At 42.3% G+C, this 26,648-nt stretch overlaps 1 protein-coding gene across 1 annotated transcript; it reads right to left on the bottom strand.

Annotated features, from left to right (window-relative positions):
* Positions 1-1,169: 1,169 nt before the first annotated feature.
* BTBD1 (BTB domain containing 1) lies at positions 1,170-23,760 on the bottom strand. The gene is made up of 8 exons (XM_044980018.1): positions 23,316-23,760; positions 14,029-14,185; positions 13,291-13,396; positions 7,807-8,004; positions 7,338-7,530; positions 6,672-6,759; positions 4,537-4,683; positions 1,170-2,108 (listed from the first exon to the last, which is right to left on the bottom strand). Exons 1-8 carry the CDS (start codon positions 23,672-23,674, stop codon positions 1,950-1,952), a joined length of 1,407 nt encoding a protein of 468 aa, XP_044835953.1. The 5' UTR covers positions 23,675-23,760; the 3' UTR covers positions 1,170-1,949.
* Positions 23,761-26,648: the final 2,888 nt, after the last annotated feature.

Here is a 26,648-nt window from a genome sequence, read left to right as displayed (position 1 = left end):
TACCCTAACATAGGAAGTCTGAAAGAAAACGGATGTGGTCCATTCTTATTGCTCACCACCAAACTAAAGAATTATCAGGCCGATACCAGCTCCTTGGCTCAGCAGAGCTTTGTAGTAATGATCAACGAATGAATCTAGTAAATCTCAGCTCAGGTGTATTTATCAGTACACCAATTATTTTTAAAAGACAGTATAGTTTGAAAGCAACTGTAGAATGCTCTCCCCAGCTCTAGCTGTCAGGCCTGTAAATACAGGTTAGACCAAAAAAAAGTGAAATGCAAGAGCACAAAAGGTACCAGAAGTCATGGTTTACACAGTTACTGCTGCATTTCTCTTTTTACCTAATATATATTGGCTAAGGCAGCAGCAACAACTATTTATTAGTATGTCACAGGACTTCAGTGACTTCAAATATCTATATCTAGACATATGGCACTAGGAACAGCAATCTAAAGGAAGTTTTCTTAAGTTCAACTGACATGCATTTCACTTAACTACAAAAAAGCTTATTTAAACTAAAGAATTGCACGTTTTTTGAAGAACCTTTTTTACACTACATAGTTTAACTGAAGTCCTCTTACATGGCTATCAATGCCATTTCAACTTTAAAGCTGCTCTTATTTTACCTCAGTGATTACTGTATGTATTTTAAAAAAATTACAAGACTTTTGTGCAAGCAAAAATGGTATGGGATTTCACTCATTTTAAGCTCACTTTAAAATAAACATACTATATGATCTAAATACTCCTTATTTATCTGCTAAGATAACATTAGTGGCATTATAAATAAAGTCAAAAATAAGTGTACACACTGTACCATACCTATGGTAGTAATGTAGAACATTAGGGAAACAGTCATTGCTTTCAACTACATACTAATTTTTTGTGATATGGTTTGTAGGAGTGTACAGGATCCTGTGGAGTGAATGGAAATTTTCACACTTTGGTTGTTTAAACAACTGCAGAGAATGCTGCAGAGTATACTGACTGATCATTTATGTACATTTATTGCACCTTTCAATTGGCTGCACTGCCTCATACCCACTTGTAGATATTCTCTGGAACTAAATGCACAAACAGATAAAGTTAAATCAGATCAAGATTTTAGTGCTGGTTAATGCTTGAGCATCCAGGTCCTAGAATACTATTAATAGAAGTCTTGTATTTTCATATCTTCACATTATACATTTTTGCAGGCATATTTATATACAATAGTCATCACTATACCAACTTACACGCTCCAATACATTACTATAAAATACACATTTCTGAATGAAACCAAGACCATTGAAGTATTGTACATTGCAGATCTCAGCTATAAGTATGTGCTATATTTCTTTAATACAATTCCAGATACTGTTTACAGTGTTAACCCAGGTATTTCTTCATGGCTCATTTAAAAAAAAGAAAAAAGAAATCCAGTTTTGTTGCTGTAATTAAAAAAAAAAAAGTTGTCATTTGAGTCCATAATGGTCATTGCAAGAGTATTTTAGAGGGAAATGCAAGTCTGGGACAAAGTAATATAGCTATTGCATTTTTAAAGAACAAAAATAATATACCAAAATTCCATAATAAACAAGGAGATCAAAGAAGAATTTCACCAAATGCTGAAGACAATGTAAAGGGTCAGGAAGTAAATTAAACCAACAGAACACAAGATAATGTTTAAATACCTTTACAATATAGAGTACTTCTTACTTTCAAGGTTTTGTGAAGGTAAAAGGAACTACATCTGTTAACTTATTGATATCCTGCCAAAATCATGGAGAGAAAAATAGATTTTTCTGGTACCTCCTATAAGAAATGTTCTAGTTTCATAGTACACAAAGAGATTATATATTTATGTAAGTTCATAGAATTTAATAATTGCCACCAATAGCAAGTACTTTATGCCAATGTCAGTCTATACATTGCTACTTGTATTATCTGAGATGAACTATCCTGTGTAATTATGTATAAAATATTATTTCTGGTATTTGTCCGTCTTCTATCGATGTACCATTGTTGTTACCAGGTGAACTAGAGAAGGAAAAGCAGGTTTTGCTAGCAGTGGGAGATTCGTGGATTACTTTCTTCAATCCTTTCGTACCATAATGGGAATCAGGACCCTAATGTAAACAACAAAAGAAGTGAATTGGAGAAAATGTAGCTATTCAGTGAGCAGAAAGATTTAATGTGTATAAAGCTAATTACACACACACTCTCTCTCTCTTTTTGGTAATACATGCTAAACTAATACAATTCAAGGTTCTCCAGAGGTACCACAGACTAAAGGAATGCTGCAGCTTGTTATAACCTTTGAAAAGAGAATTCAGACACCAACATGTCTGCTTTTCATCTGGCAGCTAATATGCCAGAATGTTTTTACTGTGTGTATTTACTATGTAAGCCTATACTAATCTTTAAAGTGTTTGAAATTTCTGGTAGGCAGATTTGCAAAATTTCATACAGTAACTCCTCACTTAATGCTGTAGTTATTCTGAAAAATGCAACTTTAAGTGAAACAATGTTAAATGAATCCAATTTTCCCATCAAATTTAATGTAATGTAAATGCGGGGGGGGGGGGGCGGGGTTGTTAGGTCCCAAGGAAATTTTTTTGGGGCAGACAAAAAGGCATTATATACTGTGGCGTGGAGGTGCCCCTGGCTTACACCGCACAGGCACAGTCCACGGCAGACAATGAGGAGGCAAGGACGCTAGGAAGCACCATGCACAGCAGCAGCTTCCCCCCAGAAGAATAGGTGCTGACTTTGCCAGGGGATGCTCCAGGCCTACATCTTCCTGTCCCCGCTCCACTCCAGGCCCACCTCTTCCCGCCCCCGCTCCACTCCAGGCCCGCCTCTTCCCACCCCCACTCCACCGCCTCCCTGGAGCACACCACGTACATCCCTGCTCCTCCCCCTTCCTCCCAGCGCTTCCCTGCCACCAAACAGCTGTTTGGCAGCACCTAGGACTTCTCTCTGGCCTGCTCTGAAGGGGAAAACGCCACTCCTCTCTGGCCGCTAGTTGCACAGCTGCTCCCGCTCCTCCTGAGTCCTCCGGCCTGTGCTCACAGGGCCGCATTCCGAAAGGGGCTTTAGAGCTGCAGGCCAGGCCCTAGGGCCCCCTTAGCCCAGGGCCCTGCAGCCCCTAAAGCCCCTGCATTCTGCGTGGCCCTGCCTGCCGGGAGGAGGGGGGAGCTTCCCCGCTCACTCCCTCCTTCCTTCCCAGAAAGTCCTAAGCGCTGCCAAATAGCTGTTTGGTGGCAGGGGAAGCGCTGGGAGGGAGGGAGGGAAAGGGAGGAGGCGGAGAAGAGGAACTTATGCAATGCTCCCTTGTAATGTCAACCAAACAATGTTTAAAGTTGTGCAGTGCTCCCTTATAACAAGCATGTTCCCTAATGGAGCAGCAACGTAACTTCAAAACGATGTTAAAACGGAAGGATGTTAAGTGAGGAGTTACTGTATTTGATCTTTGGATAGAGAATTAGATTAGCCCCCCCTGCAAAAACATGAACTCTTAGTAATGGACAAAGCAGCCTATGATGTTTAATGGAGGACTTTTAGAAGCGATAATACACACAACAGTTAAACCTGAGCTTAAGAAAATTTAAAAACATTTTTTGAAGTATAACATTGATTAGCAGGAAGAAGAATACAGTTAACCCAAAGGATAGATTTGAGTTTTGATGCAAATTTCCACTAATACTATATTACAAATGCACATTTTCACCTGTGCAAGTAAACTAATAGCTTCAAAATTGCATCCAGAAGTAACATTTTTAAACAATAAGTCGCAATCTACCAAAAAACAAACAAACAAAAAAAAGCGCAGCTCCTAGGAAATTCCCACCTTTATTCCAGCCCCAGTACAGAGTTGTGTGGAAATCCCAGGTCTGGCTTAGGGAAGAAATTCCCCAATGCAGGCACTGAGGAAGACAGACGCAGGCTGTCTTCCAAGAGCTCTCTTGCAAACCATGATGTAGGGGGCATGCCACAGGTGGGCTGGGAGCAGGAGAGAGAGGAGCTGCAATGCTGAGAACGTAGGTCAGTGGTTCTCAAACTTTTGTACTGGTGACTCCTTTCACTTAGAAAGCCTCTGAGTGCGACCCCTTCTTATAAATTAAAAACATTTTTTAATATATTTAACACCATTATAAATGCTGGAGGCAAAGCGGGGTTTGGGGTGGAGGCTGACAGTTCGCGACCCCCATGTAAGAACCTTGTGACCCCCTGAGGGGTCCCAACCTCCAGTTTGAGAACCCCTGATGTAGGTAGTGCTGCTGCCCATAGGCAGTAGAGGATAGTTACATTGGGATCTGCTCTGGTTCCTGGATCAGCTTTGGGAAAGCATAAAGCCACAACAGCTCCACCACCCCCTTGAAAGCCAATTCAAAAATAAGCACTTCAAAAGCAAAACTAGACAATTAAGAAAAAAAGAGTGAGAGACTTACAGGATGTTTCCTTAGCAGATAGTTTAAAATTTGGGTAAAATACTGGTTCCAAACAACTTTTCATTATGTTCATTTCTACACTCTTACTCTTAAGCATGCTTACTTTGAGTGTTGCACAAGCTGTGTAGGAGACCGTTGGCAAAATTTCTATAGGTTCTTTGAACATAACTCTGAATGTATTAGCAGTTCCATCACAACTAAATCCAGTATCATTTTGTCCCAGTGTTTGATTTTTTTCATATTCAATTATCTGCATAAAAAATAAAGAAGTGTCTTTTTACCTGTTAATTAGTTTACAATTTTGAAGAAAACTCTAGTCACAAAAAAACCAACCAAGCATCAACATATGTAAGTGTCACATTCTGGGGTAAAATTCAGACCAGTGAAGGGTTTTGTCGCTGCCTGCCCTGTAACCCTTTGCTTTGCTGCTGTAGTTCCCAACCTGGGCCGCTCACAACCAGCCTACCAGCATGCAGGTCACACCCTCAGTGTCTGTGTATAGCTGCAGCCCTGGTCCAGCAGCTCTGACCCCAGCAGCTTGCCAGCAAAATGCCAGTCAAACACTGGCTTCCACCAGCCTTGGTTACTCCTGGCAGGATGATCCCAACAAACTCCCAAGTCCCAGATTTTCCCAAAAATGTGCGTTCTGTAATGTCCAGCCCTTTCCTGGACAATTCAGATATTAAGGTTGTTGCTCCTGTTAGGAGTTAATATTCAACAGTTTTGTTACTTTAACTGGAGTTATCAAACAGTTCGGTTTAAACACAGCCTTGGAATAAAACAAAAACAAGATAAGATTTTAAGTGAATTCAAGTATAAGTGATAAAGTTAGAAATGGATACAAGCAAATAAAAATGAAAACGTGTTTAAAGGCCTAAAACTTAATCTAGCAAGTTTGGTTCAAGGCTTTTGTTCAAGATGGCCTGTCTCACTCACTAGTTTGCAGCATGCTGGTAACGGACCCTTTCCTCGGTCACGTTCTCTCCTAGTGGCCCACAGGTGCTGGTGCCTTTGTCTTCTTAGGTGAAAGAGAACTTCAGGTTCTCTGCCCCTTTCTTTTATAGTCCAGTGAATGTTGGAAGTAGATTCTTCTGAAGGTTACCATTCAGCGTAAAGTTTATCCAAGCAGTAAGGAAGGTGACAAGGAATTCGATGGTAAAGGAGCCTCCATGCTTTCTCCCCTCCCCCCACTTGTTTTTTGCTGAAATGCAAATTGTTCTGTTTCCTGACATCTCTTCCCCCTGCTGTTGAGGACCCTGATTGCTACTTGCATGTAAACTGAGGTAAACACACATTCCTTCCTTTATGATAGATCCATTTAACAACTTTGGCCTAGACAGGCTGTCTGGTTTTTAACATGTGCTATCATCATCATCATACAGGGGGAATTCATCCCTTTACGTATACTGTTAACTACATACATTATACCATGATATTATTGACCAGTGAGTCAATTACCTCACAAAGCACATTTTGTACAAAGATTATTACAATGGTGTGTCAGGTGTGAATACAAGGGTCTTTTCAGTCACAATAGGACTACTTACATTAGAATAAGCATTACAGATAACAACAGTTCCCTGTTCCATCCAATTTAACACAAAGGGTAGTACAACCTCAGTAGGAGAAGGTGTGTACCATCTGCTTGTGACACAATTAACATCTGGAATTTTAATGAATGGGAATTCACCCCGTCATGCACTGGGAGTAAGAACCAGGAGTGTTGATCTAGTGCAAAAAATATCTCCTGGAGAAATACTAACTTTTAAGTAAACCCATACTGCTGTCCAAGACACCTTTAAAGAATAAATATCTTCATAAACAGGTGCTCACCGAAAGATCTAAAAAACACATCAGTGCATTCTTCCAAGAACATAGCAACACCTATAGAACTTTGACTACACAATTCTGTTTTTTGTTTTATGTTCATTTTAGCTATTATACTCTGACTACAGATTCTATTAATCTCACAGTACCCATGTTAATTTTAAGGGGAGAATAGGAATAACTTGCTAAAAATAAGAAAGTAGGACTCAGAAGTTTAACTTTCCATCTCAGTGACACCAAAGGGACAAACAATAGAATCATATTGTTGAAGTCAATTCACATTTTTATATGCAAATCTGGACTGAATAATTGCTCCATCCCAAATCAAATTCATAGTAAGCCTTATCTTAGTATTGTTCCTTGTACCAAATTTAGTTTCTACTAAGCGGTTTAATTAAAAATATACTATACCTGTATATTGACTTGATAATCTGTGGGTCCATGAATAGATCCATACAATCCAAATCCCACTATGGAAATTCTTCTATTAACTGTGAACCTGACACAGGAGACAGGCAAGTTATAAATATCACATTTCAACGGTAGTCACAGAGCTCTGATCTTGCTCCCACTCAAGTCAGTGGAAAGACTCCCACTGATTTAAAAGGTGCTGGATCAAGCTCAAGATATAGTACTATATACAATTTAATAAAGCAAACCAGGCTTACTGTAAAATGAAGTTTTATTAAAGAGATGGCATCCTAAGACCTCAATTTTACAACTAAAGGCCCCAGTCCCACAAGGATCATTCTGAAGGACTCGGTATACTGAATAACAAAAATACCTCTATGTTGACCAGCTCTGAAAGGAAACATTTTAACGGTTCCAATTTTAAATGTGGCAACGCATGTTAGCATTGATAAGCTATACTCTAGAATCCACCTAAACTATTTTTCCAGAATTTCCCTTTATTCTCTTTATTTTAAATGCTTTTATCTATGTTTGTGCGCACAGTCTACTTTTTAAATAGCCAGTGCAGATGTATCTGTGGTGAATCAGTATGTTACTGCTTTCAGTACTACAAAGCAGCATTTGAGTCACATGTTTTCTTCTCCTTGGACAACTCATGACCAATACCTGATTCGGTCACTTGTTCCGCTGTACCCCCAACGGCTCTCCACTTGCTGGAACCTGTTTATGCTGCATTCTTTTCCTCTGAGGCAGCATCTCGGTCGGTCAATATAATCAACTCTAGGTTTAGGATTGACCGTAAAATGCAAAAAGAGATTTACCACTTCCCGATCTGACAAAATTCCAGACTGAGCAGGACCTAGGAATAGAAGAAGCATGTTTCTGAGAATATGATATATTTAAAATTTTAATTCTGAATTGTTGTATTTAAATAAACAGTGCAAAAGTCCACCATGATTTGTCTCAGACCAGCACAACTTTTGCAAGATGGACTGTTTTGATAGGAAGGAGTGAAATGCATTTGTTACTAACAGGGTAGTTGTGAAAGGTTTATGAAGTTAGTCCCTTATTAGCATAGTGTGTTTTTCTGAATTACATTAACATATATTAGTATGATAAAGTAACCCACAGTTACCTGCTGCAAACTCTTCAATAGTCATTAGTGGAAAACGGATTAGAGATAGAGCTTTTCCAAGCACTTTCTGTTTGTTTCCTGACGTCACAGGCAGCTGCTGTCTTTGACACTCTGCTTCTGCCCAGCGAACAACAGCTCCAAAGAGTCTACTTTCTCGAATACTAAGTGTGTCTCTTTCTAGTACTGCACACAGTGTGTCTAAAAAAAAAAGTTACTAATAAATTTAGGCCAGTTTTCTCCTTTCATAGCAATTTCTGTCTTTACATATGTTAAGTCATCTTTTTAAATTATACAACTTCAGTTAAGAATAAACTATTTGATTAAAGAGCCCAAACTACTTTAATATAATAGAAAACTGATTGAATATACTTGTAAGAGATCTGTTTAAGGACTAAATAAATTTATTGCAAAAAAACCACCACAGATAAGACAGTTTTGTCTTACGTGTAAATCAGTCTTCTGGAACAGTGTACAGCATCCAATCCAACAGGTTTTGTCCTGCCCGCTTCCTTCTATAAAACAGCATATGAACTTTCTTCTTGATTCCTAAGACTAGGACTATATATAGGTATAGATATATAGTGCCAAACTGCTGCTCTCATGTCCCAAAGAGTATTTCCAAAGCTAGAGCAAGATCAAGAAAGGAAGTGATCAAGCAGATTGGTGAATGTACAACTATGGGAAAGCCAAATTACTCATAATATAAAGTTGTCCTCATTTGAGTCTCCATCTGCCAATCTGGATCAACTACTGAAATGCAACAACCAGCAGAATGCACAAAAAGAAAAAAAAGTGACAGTGTAAGGATATATTAAAGTGATCTTTTAAACAGATAGACCTATGGCATCCAAAAAATTAAAAGCAGTACTAAGTGTTCTAACTCTTTTTATACACACAGCTCAGATTTTAGTGAAGATCAGTGGAACATTTAACTCATGGCTTTGCAGACCTCTCCACATGAAAGTCTGTTGTTCTTCACACAGGACCAATTAAAATAGGCACAAATCTATGTCAGGAATCTTGCTGATATTAGAAAAAGCTTCTCTGATTGCCATCTAACATGTGACCATAGATAACTTGTCCTTTTTTTGTAACCTCTGTAAATGAGACCACATCCAATTTCCTAAAGAAAACTGTTCCTGTGGAAAAGCGTAATCACTTGACATCCAGATACTGTAGTTGCATCTACTTAGACTGGAAGATGTCCTGATTTAGGTGGAAAGGCACATTATTTATACTGCAGTAGCACCTGGTAATGGACCAGGCCCCCATTGTGCTAGGCGCTGTACAAACAGAACAGTTCTGTAGAGAATTTCAAGAAACATTTTCCTGTCATCTTGATATGATTTAAGGTTTATATGAACGTAGCCCCACCAAGAATAACAGCAGTAGTTGAGATTCCAGAACCTAACTGAGATTCTTCTTTCTAGTCTACTAGTCACCCAAAGTAGAGATTTCACGATCCAATCGGGAAGGAAGGATTAACTGGAGAGGGACTCCTAGCATTCACAGCTGAACCCACAAAGACTTGAAGAGGGTGCAGAACAGATAACTGGACAATGTCTAAACCTGAGAACATAAGACTGAATAATTGAAGGCCCTGACAGTTATGTATATGCTATGTAGGAGTTCCCAAACAAACTAGAATGATTGAAACAGCTCTGTCTAGAGAAGAGGATGAGGGATATGAATGATATGAAAACCAACTCCTGGGTGAGAAAGCCCTGCCGCAAAACAAGGGAGTTTCATTTCCTAAAGTAATTTACACAATGAAATTTATGATTTTTTAAAGAAGTTAAAAAAATGTTCTTCATTGTTTACCCAGCTTTGCACTTTATGAATAGGACCTGTGAATTTTTTCAAATAAACTATTTGAAAATTTACCCAGCTCTCCTCCCCATTTATAAAAAAAAAAACAAAAAAAAAAAAAAAAAACAAAAACCACATCAGGTATGTAGAACTGATGTTTTGAACAAGATTTATTGGAGCTGTTTCTAACTGTTTGGACTTGAAATAAACATATTCAGATAGTGGAAAATCAGATTATCTTCCTCCTTAAGGGCTGTTATTACAGTACCTTGAGTACGGAGAAAACATTGTAGGTGCCAGATGGAAAGGATCATGTATTGGAACAGTCCCCGTGCAGGTAGAACGAAAGAAACTTGTGAGAAGTTGGAATGAGCACAAGCAAGCAGTTGCACAAAACCAAACACAAGAAGTTTAAGGAGAGGGTGGTGCAATTTTCTTTTTCTTTTTTTTTAAATAAGGCCAGACTATCCAGCCTTAATCTGAACTTTCTTCTTTGCATTCTAGCTGATTTTGAAACAAGTCTTGGACATAAGTTCCATCATGACTGTCTCTCAAACTGGACTGACAAAGCAGCTGGATCCTGAGTGAATACCGATATAACTCATCTCTGGCCAGATCATGCCTGCACATGGGAGACTGTAGGCCACAAAGGGTATGTCTAAACCACCATGTACACCTTGGCTTAGCAGAACTCGAGTCAGCAGACTTTGGCTTTGTTAACCTAGGGCTTGAGCATCTACACACTCATTTGTAACCCCAGGTTAAGAACTGTTGAACCCTGGGTCCAATTTGGGTCTCCAGCATCTATGCTGCATTATGTGGGTTTGAGTCCAGCCATCCATATCCCAGAATTCCTAGCAGCGCAGGAAGTATAAGGGCTGGGCCCTGCAGCTCAGTTGGGTTCAGACCAGGGAAGGAGCCAGATGTCCTTTCCAGGGAGCTGAACTACTCATGGAGCCCATGGTTAGCTGCAGCAGATGATGATGACACTTCTAAGCCAGCCTGGAGAAAATGCAAGCCATGGTCCCAGGAGATGGAGCAACTGGGAGAGGAAGCACAGAATGAGCCGCTTGGCACAGAGAGCAGGAACCAGGCGCCAGTCACTGCAGAGAACAACCCAATCAGACACCAGTAGGAAGCAGCCCAAGAAAATGAGACTTTGGGTCTATTGTGTTGCCAGGAGACGAGGCAGTGACCTCTTGTTTCCCTGCTGGCCCATGATGGGATCACCGATTGCTCCAAGGGTCCTGGACTGGGACCCGGTGGAGCAGGGTGGGTCCAGATCCCCCTACCCCGCCCCCAGCCACGCACTCAGGGCTGGGCAAGCACTAATCCCTAGGCCCAGAGGCCTGAGCCATTGCCTGCTTGTTTGCTCAGCCTATGCCCAGAAGGCCTGAGTTCTTGTCTATTTAACCGTTTAGCCCTCAGGCAGGAGCCCCAAGCCACAGACTTCTTACTGGCCCAGCCCCCATCCTGGAGACTGGAGCTACCATGTGCCAAGGGGCTCAGCTACAAACCAGGATGACTGGTTGCCCCACTCCAGTTTGAGCACCAATTCCCCACCGCCAAAGGGTGGCCACAGAAGAGATCCAAAGAATCTTATGCCACCAAACTCGACTGTCCAAGGAACAAAAAGTCAGCATTTGGGATTGTGGAATACTTTTGGCAGACTCCCAGAGCGTTAGTCCAGGGGGACTGTGTCTACACTGCAACGCAATAGGGCTTGAACCCAGGGGCCCAACTTGATTTAGGCTCTAACTCTCCACCTCTGTGGGGTCCAGAACCCTCAGTCAGAGCCCTGAATTAGGGCAATTTGCATGTAGATGGACGGATGTTAGGTTTCAGTCTGAGTTCGAACCATGAGCTTACATTGCAATTAGATGTATTTAAAATGTAGGGCAGAGAAAGAGGCAATTAGCAAGAGAGGAAGCCCAGTAGTTGAAAGTTAGCAATTTTCAGCAGTAGTAAGTCAAAATCTGAGAAAGCATGCAGCTGCACTAGCTGCAAAGGCAGGATTGTATTTATATAGCACTCAAAGGCATGCTGTGTGCTTTACAGACAGAAAAGAGGAAAGGTTCCTGTTCCAGAGAGTCTGCATGCTAAAGAGACAACATATAAACTATGGACAGCAGGATAAAAAGATGCAAACAAGAGTGTTATGTTCTTAGCACTTATTTTCTTGTTTATAATTTATCCCTTAGTTTTATATGCAAGTGTAATCTGAATCAACTTGAACCTCATTTACTCACTGTTTAATCTTTTTCTGAATTCCAATTAATCATCTATTCCCCCACCCCCACTCCAAGAAAAATACATGAGTTAAATGGGACTCTATACTAAGGTTGTTTCTTCCTTCCCTGGCCTCTAGCAAAAGAAGCTTTAGTCCCATCTTTTTCTTGTGTATCTCATACACCCTGGTTATTTCCTCTCCCTTACCTCTACACAGATACTCTTCTTAAACACTTTGCTGAGGTTGGTTGTGATGAAGTCAGTGGTGTCAGGTAACGTACTGCTTCTCCTGCCAATAGTCTGTTCCCTACTGGGAGTCTAGGCTCGAGCCCACTCATAGGCTGGAAGCTGATGTCAGTCTGGGCTATTTACAGTACTAAGTTTAGTCAAGAAGACTATACATATGCTGCTTTCATAGCTGAAAGTAGGCAGGACCAGCCTAGTAGTTGAGCGGGATTGGCAAATGGACACTCGAAGAAGAGTAATTTAACCATAATGCTTCAACTAAAACTGAACATGCAGCAAAGGTATTTACAAAACCAATTTCTCTTTTTTTTTTTGCCATATTGGCAGCAATTTTTTGGTAAATCCAATGATGGGCAGTACTAAATCACAGTAGTGACCTAAAGCAAAATTAGAGACAGTACTATAAATATGGCATATATAGTTAAACAGGCCCAAACCAGATAGAAATCTGGAGTGTTTTCAAGTCAACAGACACTCAAGCTTTTTTTAGTATTTTCTCACAGATTTAATCAGACATCACACACAAAGTATTATTGTAACAGAAAGGTATAGTGAAAATTGAGAAAAATTCTTCAAAGATACCAGAAGATGCAAAAGTAACAACATTCACAATAAGGTAAAACTGTTTTTATGCATTTAGATCTTGTATTCAAACTTATGTTACTCAGTGTTTCTTCTGCAGTGATTAAAAAATGAGTGAACTACAGTGGCCAAAATAATACTGTACCACTAAAATTCCTACACTAATTAGACAATGTAGACTAGCAAATAAAAATGTTTGCTTCATCTTTCAAAATAGTATTGAGGTAAAATCCTTGTACTTTTAATAAAGTTCTAACTAGTTCTAATCAATGTGAGCATAGATTTTTAAACCAAAAATCTGATCCTAAACCTGTCAAGTTAAAACACCAGTTTCAACATTATGTGATACCTATAAACCACTATGTTACAAGAGGGTCAACTATTAAAATGGCCAAGTTAAACAAGTTAGTTGGGACTAATTTATTTGTTTAAATGGGTAAGCCTTTTAGCAGAGTTCTCTAATGTGATGATTTTTATATATGGGAATCTTTTAGAGCCTATATAGTGTACATGTTTCAGTGCATGCTTTGACATAAAGGAACACCGTTTAACAATGCAAATCAATACAGTTCTTTTACAAAGTTTAAATACATATTCTGGTAATAGAAGGCAACTTACCTATGTCAATATCAGTAAAACCTTCTGCACTTATTGCATCCATTGTACTTTTGTCTATAGTGTCAAGACAAAGACTAGCAAGCTGAGGTTCATCAAATAATCGAGCCTATGGAGATAATATATTGTTAACAGACAGATGGTACGACTGCAGTGTTGCAACCAACAGATTTATGAAGTAACCCAAACAAACAAGTTTTTACTCCAGAATAATGGATACATTCTATTTAGACAGCCTCAATTTACCTTTCAAGTATTCCTTGAGTTTGTGTCAAACAGCCCTTGAATGATGTACTTCATTAAGAGTTTTTGTATCAGATTTCTCCAATTCTCCTTCCTGAATAATATTATTACACTGCCAAAGATAAATCTCTATATTTGAAATTGCAAGTCAAAACTACAATACTGGATCAAAATAGACAATGTTCTCAAAGAGCCTCAGATTAATTCATTAGAATATTATTATTAATAGTACTGAAGAGAGAACAGACCTCATGTTTATGATGTTCCAATAACTATATAAAAATACATTTACAACGCTCTTTTCCTTTATATTATTTCATACTCAAGAAGCTGAGTGACAAAGCTGCAATAAGATGCTTGCAAAAGGACTGATATGCTGCACAGATATTTCTACCACAGACTAAACTACCTAGACATCTAACATTGTGTAAAATATTAGCTCTTGGGGGGTGATTTATTAAACAATATTTTCAGAAGCCAACATTTTATTCAGGTTACCTGGGTAAGAAGCATAAAGGCATTATCTGCTCTAAGGTGTTTAGTTAGAAATTCCACACAATGTGCTTCCAGGGCTGGGACTGCATACTTCTTGGCAGTGTAGAGAGTAGTCATAACTGTTTCAGGACCAATCTGAACTTCATCTGAATAAAGAAACCTGGAAATAATACAAAAATACAGAAGGATAAAAGGGATATAACTGGGGCAGAGCTGAACGTACCAACTAAATTTAAGAACATGATTAACTGCCTCTTTGTATTGACAAAACAAATTAAAGAAGTGCACTAAAAAAAAGTTTGGTACTAGTGAAAATGTGGCATCATGTTACGTTTATGAAAAGCTAATGCCATTAGATCTGCATAAGAAGTGTAACGCTCCCTAAAACTAATCTTGCTGTACTGGTTTATTAGATATGTACAGCCAGTGAAGAGTAGCTGAGCTGGCAGAATTACTTTTAATTCATTGAATAGATCTGGCTCAATAGCAAAAACATCTTGAATTTGAGTATCAATGCATCTGTTCCTACACCACTGCTCTCAATTCAAAGAAACTGCACACTATCCATCCAGCCATGAGGGGCCGCAAATCAAGGGACTTCCACTGCAATAACATTTTAATTTCTAAGTCAGCATTTTCCCTCTGCAGTAAACTAATACACCTCTACCTCAATATAACGCTGTCCTTGGGAGCCAAAAAAATCTTACCGCATTATAGGTGAAACCATGTTATGTCTAACTTGTTTTGATCTGCCGGAGCACACAGCCCCGCCCCCCCGGAGCACTGCTTTACTGCATTATATCCAAATTCGTGTTATATCGAGTGGCGTTATATCAGGTTAGAGGTGTATTTCAGCTATGGCCTTGAGTCTCTGTTTTTTCGACAGAGACTGCCTCAGGCTGAAACTCTGACCTGCCTCCATTGTTTTTGAGACTGCAGGACAGACTGGTGTTTTAATGGTAGCAATGACTCAAGAGACAAAAAGTGTGCACCAAAGGCAGCAAAGCCAGCTTTCCTGAAAGCTGTTACTTGTCGAGATGAGACAGGAATATTGATTCTAAATACCAATCACTGGGGGTGGGAATTGTTTGTTTTTTAAAATCTGTTATTGACCTGAAGAAAGTACTTCCAAGTCTGACACTACTGCATCTCTAATTTCCAGGCAAGTTAATCAAAACTGCTCTATTGGTTACAGAAATACACAAAAAAGATTTCTGTATATTACAAGTTATTAAAAAAACCACCAATATTGGTTTAAACATAATAATTAAGAGGCATACTAACAGAGGCAGGAATTCCTATATCAAGACTAAAGGCTAGTCTGCACTAGAAGTGCTACAGCAGCGCAGTTGCACCGACACAGCATTGCCACTGTAATGCATCTGGTGAAGATGCTCTATGCCAACGGGAGAGAGCACCATCAATATAACAAAACCACCTTTGTGAGAGGCAGTAGCAATGTCTCCTGCCAACATAGCGCTGTCCACACCGGTGTTTAGGTCGGTGTAATTTACATCACTCATGGGCTTGACTTATTCACACCCTTGGGAAACAAATTATACCGACATAACCTGTAGTGTAGACAAGCCCCAAGCCTCCTTTTTCCCTCTTGTTATTTTGGTTTTGTTAAATATCCATTATTTTATTTCACACACTATTCTGAGACTCCTGCAACAATGAGGCACAACTAGGTGCTAAACCTAGAACGTAAGCAGGTAACATAATCCCCAGGCTTTGTCCCAACCATAATAATCTAATCTCCTTGTTTAAAAACCAACATTTTGTCCCTCTTAACATATTTTTCAATGTACTTAAAAATATACAATGCTTTACCGGCGCTTACTTTAATATAAAAAGTGTGAGAAAGAAGTGGATAGGTTCCTATATTGTGTATACAAACCTGAAAGTCTATGGGGCTTATGAAAAAGTAGTCTCCTCACACCTTCTATTGGCCATCTTAATTATCACTTCAAAAAGTTTTTTTTCCTCCTGCTGATAAGGGCTCATCTCAATTGATTAGACTTTTCCTGTTGTTATGCATACTTCCACCTTTTCATGTTCTCTGTATGTATAAATATCTCCTGTCTGTGTGTTCCATTCGATGCATCCGAAGAAGTGAGCTGTAGCTCACGAAAGCTCATGCTACAATAAATTTGTTAGTCTTTAAGGTGCCACAAGTACTCCTGTTCTAGTTGAGAACTGTTGGCACTCAAGAAACTAACGTAGCTGCTACCATGCTCTAGATCTGCAATCTGATAATTTCTCCATGGGTAAAAGGTGTCAAAGGGATCAACAGGTTACCTCATTTCATATTGGTTTTCGGTCAACGTGTAACAACTGCTCAAAAATCCAGACTCTCCCACAGTAGGCAGCTATCTAGTAATAACATTTGACTAATAAACTTAAAAAAGGAGACTGCAGAATTGATGGCCCCATACTATAGCCACAGAGCTAATGAAAAATGGACAGCACACATCTTAGCTCATCCTTTCATGTCATCTTATACGCTTTTAATAGGTACTAACAAAAGCATGATTTGAATTAGTCCATAACATAGGCCATGTAATAAAACTTCGGAGTTATTTCACAAGCACTGTAGACAGATATTTTTGTATATATGATAAAGATTTGGCAAGCCAGTTGCCAGGAATGGTGGAGAGGAAGGGGATGATTGGAACAAACGGTTTGCTGTGCTGTGCAAAAGGGGAAGACAGCGGGAGCAAGGTAGCAACCTGGAATTTCCCCGTGTCATGGATATATTTCGTTTCTGGGACTCAGGGCCCTAGGCTAGTACCCTGGTTGAGGGATTATGTCAGAAGGAAAGGGAAACAGCTGGAAACAAAGAACAGTTGAAAATGATTTTGGGAAACAGTTTGACTGATTTTGTGCAGGAGCACGATAATGGTCTCTGGAAGCCTGAGAGCTTTACTGGTCCTGGAGCATTCCTGCAGCTTTGTAAGGAGATAGTAGTGATGGTAGTAAATAAAGAGAAAGATCAGTTAAAGGCAGAAATAGAGGAGTTAAAGAAAGATAAAATTGAGAAAGACAAAGACATCCAGCCTGAAGGCTGTCAGACACCTTCTGTGCTCAGATAGTGGCACTGCAGACACAGGGGTGTGACAATGAGCAAGAGAGTAACAGGCGGGAGCAGGAAGTGTCTGGATTGAAACAGCAGGCAATGGAGAGTGATAATAAGAATATTTTAAACTACAAATTAAGCAGCTGATTTTTTAATTTAAAAATAAAATAGCTCATTTTGAAAAATCCTGATAGGATGTGGATTTTTTTTTAAATGACTGTAATATCAAACGTATACAAAAGATTTTAAACTTTAGCAGATTTAAATATTGTGGCGTTAGTGAGCATTACTGTAACAGAAAAAAACATTTTGTGTTACTAATTTAGTACAGCTTCTATAAGCACATTCATTAAGTCACGGCTGGCTTGGGTGTATATTTTTTAACTTCACTGCTTAGAGCTTTATCCACATAACACAAAAGAGTTTCATATCAGCTTGGTAGGCTTGGGCTGCTCTGAGAATATACTCCTAAGAATCAGCCACCAGAGGCCAAATAAGAATTCAGCAACTTGTAACAATGAAGCATCCAATATAACCGAATACTTTTAGAGTGAGGAAATTTAATCCACACTAGGACAGAAATGTCAACATGCCAATATATGATTTATGCTTTGTCTTGTTTATATTAGGAAAAGTTGGGTGCATAATTTCTTATCTGAATGTTTCTAGTGTGCACATAGCCCTCTTTATATCTAGAAAGTCTGTTTTTTTTCCCCTCCCATCACAATGCCTTTTGTGGGATTTTCCTGAGACAAGCAATAAAGCATGTTGAATAAATTCTTAATGTTCAAAAATGCTGAGTTAGAGAATAAAGAGGCAGGCACAAGAACTATTAAAAAATTGCAAAACAATGAGTCACTTGAAGATCTGTGTCAGTGATCCTGGAGCATTTCCACAGTATCCATGACTTCCAGCAACCTCCATGATTTCAGCCTGCTGTGATCGGGAGCTACATGGTCCCCTGCCCCCTGCAGGGGCAGGGAGCTACGGGGTACCCCCGCCGTCTCTGGCAGCCCCCTGAGCTCCAAGTCTCCGCAGGTGGTGGGGTACCCCGCAGCTCCCAACTGCGAGCTCCAAGCCACCTCAGACAGTGGGGAAACCCCCAAGCTCCTGTTTGCTGCGGGCGGTGGGGGCCCCCGGAGCTCCCAGCGGCGGGGGAACCCCAAGCTCCTGGCAGCTGCAGGCCCCTGATGCTGCAAGCAGCGGAGGTATCCCGTAGCTCCCAGCCCACACACTGCAGGTATACTTTGCAGTCCCCAGCTGTTGCAGGCAGCTCCTCGCCCCTGCTCTGCTGCCCTGCTTCAGGCACTGTGGGGACCCACAGATCCCCATTTTGTCAGGGATATTTTTAGTATAAGTCACAGGCAGGTCACGGCTTCTGTGACTTGTTCTTCCGTGACTTTTACTAAAAATATCCACGACAAAAATCTTAGCCTTAGCGATGGGCATTATGTTCTTAGTAATCTCTACACTTTTTCCGTAAAACAGAGCTAAAAATAGACTGTTTAAAATGGAATGGACTAACCTTCATGCTGCTTATTTCCTCTGCTGAAATTTGTTATATGCAAATATGTTTACGTTTTTTATTTTAATAACTCGCTCTCCCCACCCCCCGCCCCCTATTAAAAGCAAGCAGAGAAGATAGAGGCAGACTTTCTTAAATTCTAGAAACTGATGTAAATGCCAGTTGCACATGAAGACCTCCAACAAATAGCATTTTAGGAAAAGGGAGAACTGACTTCTTGTTTTTACCCTGATTTCAGAGTTCAGTAATCTGTACTTCTGCAGGAATTGATAGCCATCACAAACTAAAGCAGTAAAGAAGCGTGCCTTACAAAATACAGACAAACTCCAGTCTCTGTAGGTAGATAAAAGGGAATTAATTTCCAAGTTCTTTGTTTGAAATACTACTTGTAATTTAAGTCCTGTACATTTCCCCAACAAAAAGAACTAACTTCAACATTATAGTGGTAGGGGAAAGAAGCACAGTTCAGACTGATTTGGGGACTTGACATGAGAATTTTCTAAAGGCTTGGTATATACTTGGAAAGTTTTGCTGGCATAGTGTATGTTAGTTAGAGATAGTTTGGTTGGTTGGGGGGTTTTTTTGGTCAACATAGCTATGGTAGCAAAACTTCAATGCAGATGTAGTTATACCATAAAAAAAAAATCCTTTTGTTGGTAACAGCTTATTTCACTTGGGGATCTGGTATAAGCTGTTCCAGCAAAGGGGCTTTTTTTTTCTGGTGTAACTGCATCTACATTAAGGTTTGCCAGTATAGCTTAACAGGGAGACTTTCCAAGACCCAAAAGTGTAGGCAGGTGCCCAATATCAAATAGTCACTTAAGGTCTCAACAACAACCTCTTTGTCACCCAGCAACTCATTTGCTTTACATAGGCAGGAGATCACTACCCGCATCATCCCCTGCCACTCCAGCCTCATTTTTGTCCTCTTGGATATTTATTACAATGCAGGCTTGTAAAAGAACACTAATTTTAGGAAATTTGCCAATAAATGTGATATTACGTACAATCCTTGCATTCTCTTCCAGTATGCATTGGGAAATGGGGTCATTTTAACTTTTGTATTCTCAGTTATAATACTGAAGTCAATTTTCAAAAAGCGTATAGTAGGAAGAAAGAAATGTCAAGTATTTGTTTGTGTTAAAGTTTTCAGTAGGATGGGTGTTTTTTAAAAAGCATACTGAATTTATATTTTGTGCTTATGTTGGCATATATAGAATTCAGGCACATTCCAATGGCGTAGATGTATATTTCCAGACCAAATGGCTTCCAAGATATGGTAACCTTTAAAATATCACCAACCCCTTAGTCTGCCAGTGCTTTTATATATAGTGAGGCCTTGGATCATTATATATATATTTTTTTACTATAATACTCAAGGGCCCCAAGCAGCCCACTGTGCTAGCAGCTCTACAAATACACAGTGGCTTCCATCGCATTCTAAGGCCCCTATCCTTCATTCATTTCCCCCCCCCATAATGTTCAAACTGTAGCCTCTTTTTTAAACACATATGATTCTTAATTTCTTAAAGTTAAGAAATTAACTTAAGAATTGAAACTTAAGTCTTTAATCCTAAACTTTTTCTACTTAAATCTGACCTCTAACTATGGCTGTTGCTCTTTTAAAAATCCTTGCATATACATCTTTGTCATTCTCTTAACACGAGAAACAACATTTTGTCTGCAACATACACCTTTACCTATTCCCTGTACACTAGCGCCTAGCCAGTTTTGCCATTCCCTCATGACTAAGGCTAAGATTTTGTCACAGATATTTTTAGTAAAAATCAGACAGGTCATGGGCAAAAAAGGAAAATTCACAGAAGCCCATGACCTGTTCCTGACTTTTACTAAAAATATCCATCACAAAACGGGGAACTGCTAGGCAGCTGTGGGGCCTGGTTGGGAGCTCCAGGGGCCCCAACCACCCATGGAGGCTCGAAGCTCCAGGGTCTCCCTCCCCCACGGCCCTGAGCTGTGGGGTCCCCTGCCACCAGAGGCCAGGAGCTGGAGGGGAGGGGGCGCCCGGCCAGGAGCTTTGAGGTCCCCCCGCGGCCACTTAGAGCCCCCCAGTGCCCAGGAGCTGCCGGAGCCCTCCCCCCGCTGCCTGTGGCAGCTGGGAGCTGCAGGGTACTCCCATCACCTCAGAGCTCGGGGGCTCCACTGTCTTGGGTGGCAGTGGGACCCTGCAGCTCCCAGCCACCTGTGGGCTGAAGTCATGGAGGTCTTTGGAAGTCACGGATTCTGTGACTTCCGTGACCTCCATAATAAAATCCTAGCCTTACTCATGACTGGAGTTTAGGGCTATAAGCCCAAGTCACTTGTGGAGCAGGAAGGAGATATTCTACTAATATCCTCAAGTGAATGAGGAGAGCAAAAGTCAGCTGTTGCTCCACTCTGCTGTTCCTCCCAGGAGATGGGACTTTTAAAAGTCCACACCTGACAGAAGGAAACTCCTGGCTAAGAGCATGGGCAGGTGCCCCATTCTCTCTACCCTTCATGGCTTGTCCCTATTGGTTCCTAGTGTAAAAGGCAGGATGTCCCCACTCTATTCTAGAGGTCTTGTACTACTTCAGTGGAGAAGTCTCTGGAGGGTCCTAAATCAGTAACTTTCTCTCCAAAACCTTGACTGTGAAGGAGGACTTACACCAGCTCCACCGTATTCCATTACAGATTGAGGGAGGACCTGAAAACAGCCTCAAAATTCTTATGAGCTCTTACAAAGCAACAGTAATTGATTTCTCCATATCCACTGAAGGACAAGAAGTAATGGAATTAATCTGCAGCAAGGGAGACTTATATTAGATCAGGGGTGGGCAAACTACGGCCCGCGGGACCGTCCTGCCCGGCCCCCAAGCTCCTGGCCCGGAGGCTAGCCCCCAGCCCCTCCCCTGCTGTCCCCACTCCCCCGCAGCCTCCGCTTGCTCGCTCCACTGCCGGCGCAATGCTCTGGGCGGCACTGCTGTAAGCACCTGGGACAGCGCAGCGGCAGAGTCCGGCCTGACCCGGTGCTCTGTGCTGCGCAGTGATGGTAGTACCACCGGCGCTCCGGCTGTAGCACCACCGGCGCTCCAGGAGGGGGAGTTGAATGGGGCAGTCAGGGGCCAGGGAGAAGGGATGGTTGGATGGGGCAGGGGTCCTGGGGGCCCATCAGGAATGAGAGAAGGGGTTGGATGGGGCCGCAGGGGTCCGGTTGCAGTCAAGGGACAGGGAGTGGGGGTGTGTGGATGGGACGGCAGGGGTCCCAGAGGGGCCATCAGGGAACATGGGGGTTGGATGGGGCACGAGTCCCGGGGGGGGGGGTAGTTAGGAGGTGGGGGCCGGGCCACAACTCCCTCCCCGAACTGGCCCTCCATACAATTTACGGAACCCGATGCGGCCCTCAGGCCAAAAAGTTTGCCCACCCCTGGGTTAGATCATAAGAAAAGCTTTCCAACATTAAGGATGGTTAAAGTCTGGAATAGGCTTCCAAGGGAGGTGTGAAATTCCCATCATTGGAGGTTTTTTAAAAATAGGTTGGACAAACAACTGTCATGGATGGTAAGTGTACTAGATCCTGCTACAGTGCAGGGGTCTGGGCTTGGAACCTCAAGAAATTATCTTCCAGCCCTACATTTCTATGAAATTTGGGATTTTAATCAGTTTTTATATTTATAAAAAGTTTAGCCTAATTGAACAGTTTGAACAGAATTTTAAGAGTTATCTACAATTTATTCAAGTTATCAATTCTCAGTAATAACCTTGATGTACAATATAACCTTTTCCCTCATATAAACTGCCATTGACAATTCCCACCTAGGCCTCAAATTGGCTAGTTTTGTGTAGATTTGAAATTGATTAGATGATCATTCCTCCCCATCCTTAAATCTCTGCAATTGCCAGAGATCATAGACAGCATATGGGTGAATAATCACTTAATAAACAAGAACAGCAGCAAGAAAAATGATGATCTGACACCAAAAAGCATTTTTTTACTTGACCCAAGAAGAATAAAATCCATGAATCATTATTAATTATTATTAAACTACATCTCCCACTGTCTTGCTTCAAAGGCAATCCCTTTGTAAGGACACTTAATTCTCCTGAAGTAAGCATTTTCTTTGCAGGGAAGGTATAAGAACCATTTGCACAACGGGCAACTCCAAATAAAGCCTAAGGAGGGTCCACAACTAAAGAAGAGCCCCAAAATCACGAAGTTCTTGTGCACGGAACTGACAGTTTGACCTTGTTTGCCAGCCCACACGATGGCTGTGCCTGGTTTCTATCTGTTTTGTGCCAGGTACAAACAGGTCAGGAATACATTAAGCATCCTGAACCAGTGACAAGAGAACAAAGGTGGGGGCGGGGGGAGTTGGGGAGGGTGAAGGAAAATGCAGCCGCAAGCAGGCATAGGTGCAAGATGGAGAGAGGGCCAGGCACCAGCAGCCATGAAGGGATATAATTATAGGGCTTCTGCAGCCGGCTGGTTTGCAAGCCATGTCACTCACTCCTCAGCCCCACACAGCGGTCAGCGAGGGGCGTGGGCCAGTGCAAGGACACACGCATCAACCCGCCAGCTGCTGTCGGCGCTCAGGGCAGCAGCCTCAGAGGAAGAGCCACCGCCAGCGGCTAACCCGCTCCAAGCCGGCACTAGGGCAGCCCGCCCCCCTTCTCCTCAGCCCCCGGTCCCACCCCACCCGGCCTGACCTGAGCAGCGCCAGGAAGGCGGCGGGCTCTACGTCGGGCAGCTCGATCTCGGCCGAGGTGGTGGCCATGCCACCGTTGAACATGGCGTCGAAGACGGCGCTGCCGGCGGCCAGCAAGAAGCGGTGGGCGGGGATGCGCTGCTGGCCGGGCCCGGGGGGCCCCCCGCCGCCGGGCTGCCGCGGGCCGCCCTTGCCCACCACGAAGCGCACGTCGCTGAGCAGCTCGTTGGTGAAGAGGAAGGCGAAGCGCTCCTGCAGCGAGCCCTTGGTGGCCTGCCAGTTATACACGGGCTCCCGCTGCAGCGCCGCGGGGGCCGCCTCCGGGGGCCCGCCCGAACCCCCCGCTGCCGCCGCCGCCATCGCCGCCCCGCGGGCCGCTCACTCCGCCCGAGGCACGCGCATCCCCGCCGCCGGGGCCTCCCACCCGCGTCAGTGTCACAAACGGCCTTCCGTCAGCGCGGCCGGCGCTACTGCGCATGCCGCTCCAGCGCTCTGCGCATGCCCGGTGCGAGCGGCTGAAGGCCTTGCCCTGACGCTGCCCTTCCTTGCCATCAGGAGCTGCTGAGGGGGCGGCGCGGGTCCAGGGGCCAGTGGAGGTGGCGGGAGGGAAAGGAGGGGGCAGATAGGCGACGGCAGGGGCAGGGTGCTGAGAATGGGGAGAGGGGTGGCAGAGGAGAGAGACCCCAGGGGCAGAGCGGGTGAAAGTGACTGCAGATGGGAGAAGCCCTGTGCCGCGGTGGCCAGGATAAGGCGCAGGTGGCAGAGGGGCTGCGTTCCTCGCTGCCTGGTGCATCCCAGCCAGGGCTTAAATGCAGCCAGAGCTGTTCCGAGCGGAGCTCCGCGAAATATTTTCACTCTTCCGGGAGGGTTTTTTTTGGTAGCATTTCGGGGGCGGGGGCGCTCTGGGAAATACTCGGTAAGAATTTAAGCCCTGATGTCAGCATTCCCTCCTTACAGCTGTGTGGGAAAGGCGCAGTGTAGAGAAAGCCCAGATGAGGCTGCCCTTCTCTGTCTGAAACAATGCACTGAGATGCTGAGAGAAAGTTGATTCAGTGAAATATTTCACACACACCTCTCCTAATGTTGGAGGGGCTGATGGTAAGAAAGGGAAAAAGAAATACACACACACACACACCCACACCCACACCATATAATGGAGCAGTTAATGAAACGTAAAATGACTTCCTAGATTAAAAACAAATATCATGGTCAATAACATATAGACACCATGGAATAACCTGGATAAGGATCAGGCTTGTGGTAATACCAGCACACAAAAACATACCTCACACACATCTGTAAGAGCCATAATGTGATTACAGGTTATAGCCATCTAGAAAGTGAAATTCATAGAATTTAATTCTAGCCAATATTCAGTAAAATATTATTTTATACTCATGTGTGAATTAAATTAAATGTTTTTGAATAATTAATACATTAAAATGACTGTGATGTTGCATTCCATATGCTTTATGGAAATATGCTTATGAACATGACATAACTGGATATATGCTTTACACGAAATACCTTTTGTATGGTGTCATTAGAAAGCTTGTAATCTAAGTGTGTTCATCCTATTTGTTTGCATGTATTGTTTCTATATCTGGAGTTAGGAGAATAAGATACAAAAAGTGGAGGCCATTAAGGGTGCTCCAGAAACAATCAGTTGTAAATGGCCTTAGTTACTTGAAAACGTTCCTGTGTAGGTGTGGGCCAGCCCAGGGGGAATGGAGACTAGGAATCTTACAGTGACATGTGACCATGTCACCTGATAATGAAATGCATCTTAAATCTGGTACTTTTCCATATAGAAGGAGGGGTGGGGACCCAGAGAGACAAAAGATTCCTGCCTTGTGCCAAAGCTATAAAAGGGGATGGAGCAGGACAAAGAGGTGGTAGTCATGAGAAAACCCCTGCTTACCACCTGAGATCATAGGTGTCCAAGCGGAAAAATTAGCAGGTGTTTAGCACCCACTGGCAACCAAGCTCCCCCCACCCCCTCCTCGCCTCCTCTTCCACTGAGTGTGCTGTGCCCTGCTCCTCCACCTCCCTCCCCGTTTGATGGCGCTTTGGACTTTCGGGGAGGGAGGGAGAGGAGCAGGGACACAGCACGCTCAGGGGAGGAAGCGGAGAAGAGGCAGGGCAGGGGCGGGGATGTGGGGAAGGGGGTGGAATGGGGGAGGAGACTTGGGGGAAGGGGTGGAATGGGGGCGGGGTGATGGCTGTGCAGGGGCAGGAAGGGGCGGGGTAGAGCACCCACCAGGCAAAGGGGAAGTCAGCACCTATGTCTGAGATGTCTTCTGGATCTAACAAAGACTGTACCTGGGGGAAAGGGTTGGGCCCAGACTAGGAAGGAGTCTAGTCTGTGAAAAGCTTATTGGAACATCTCTGAGGGTAAGATATTACCTGTAATCAGTTTCTTAATGTATTAGGCTTAGACTTGCGTGTTTTTGCTTTATTTTGCTTGGTGACTTACTTTGTTCTGTTTGTTATTACTTTGAAACCACTTAAATCCTACTTTTTATACTTTATAGAATCACTTTTGTTTCTTAATGAACCCAGAGTAAGTGATTAATACTGGGGGGAGCAAACAGCTGTGCATATCTCTCTATCAGTGTTCTAGAGGGTGTACAATTTATGAATTTACCCTGTATAAGCTTTATACAGAATCAACGGATTTATTTGGGGTTTGGATTCCATTGGGAGCTGGGTGTCTGAGTGCTGGAGTTAGGTAACCTGCTGAGCAGTTTTTAGTTAAAGTCTGCAGCTTTGGGGGCATGAACCAGACCTGGGTCTGTGTTGCAGCAGGCTAGTGTGTCTGGCTCAACGAGGCAGGGTTCTGGAGTCCCAATCTGGCAGGGAAAACAGGCTCAGAGGTAATTTCAGCACATCGGGTGACAGTCCCAAGGGGATCTCTGTGTCCAAACCCGTCACAATGACACTTGACTACTTTTCTAAGGTAGTGTATGACTCCTGCAATTGGGCACGTGTGTCCTGAGTTCTAGAGGAAAACACTCAAAATATCACCTTAAATAATAAGGGGGAAAAGTACAACTGCACAAAGTGTACAGAGTTGTGATAGCTATAGAAATGTATATTGTAATACATGGGACTGAACAACTCAAATTTACTGTTTAATAATTTTAAGATAAATATTTCTTCAGTTTCTTGAAATTCTGCAGTTGAAATATAAATTAATGTTTACCAAATTTATATTTTAATGTACCTGTGACAACCAACATAAAACTTTGTTTAACAATTATTTTAGTTAAAATATTTTGCATATGTACATTTTTGAAATATTGAAATAGAAATTCTTATGCACTTCTGAAAT

Source organism: Mauremys mutica, chromosome 11 (assembly GCF_020497125.1).
Source record: "Mauremys mutica isolate MM-2020 ecotype Southern chromosome 11, ASM2049712v1, whole genome shotgun sequence".
Classification (NCBI taxonomy): Eukaryota; Metazoa; Chordata; order Testudines; family Geoemydidae; genus Mauremys; species Mauremys mutica.
Note: the sequence above shows the minus strand (reverse complement) of the source record. Positions and strands in the feature narration are given on the sequence as shown.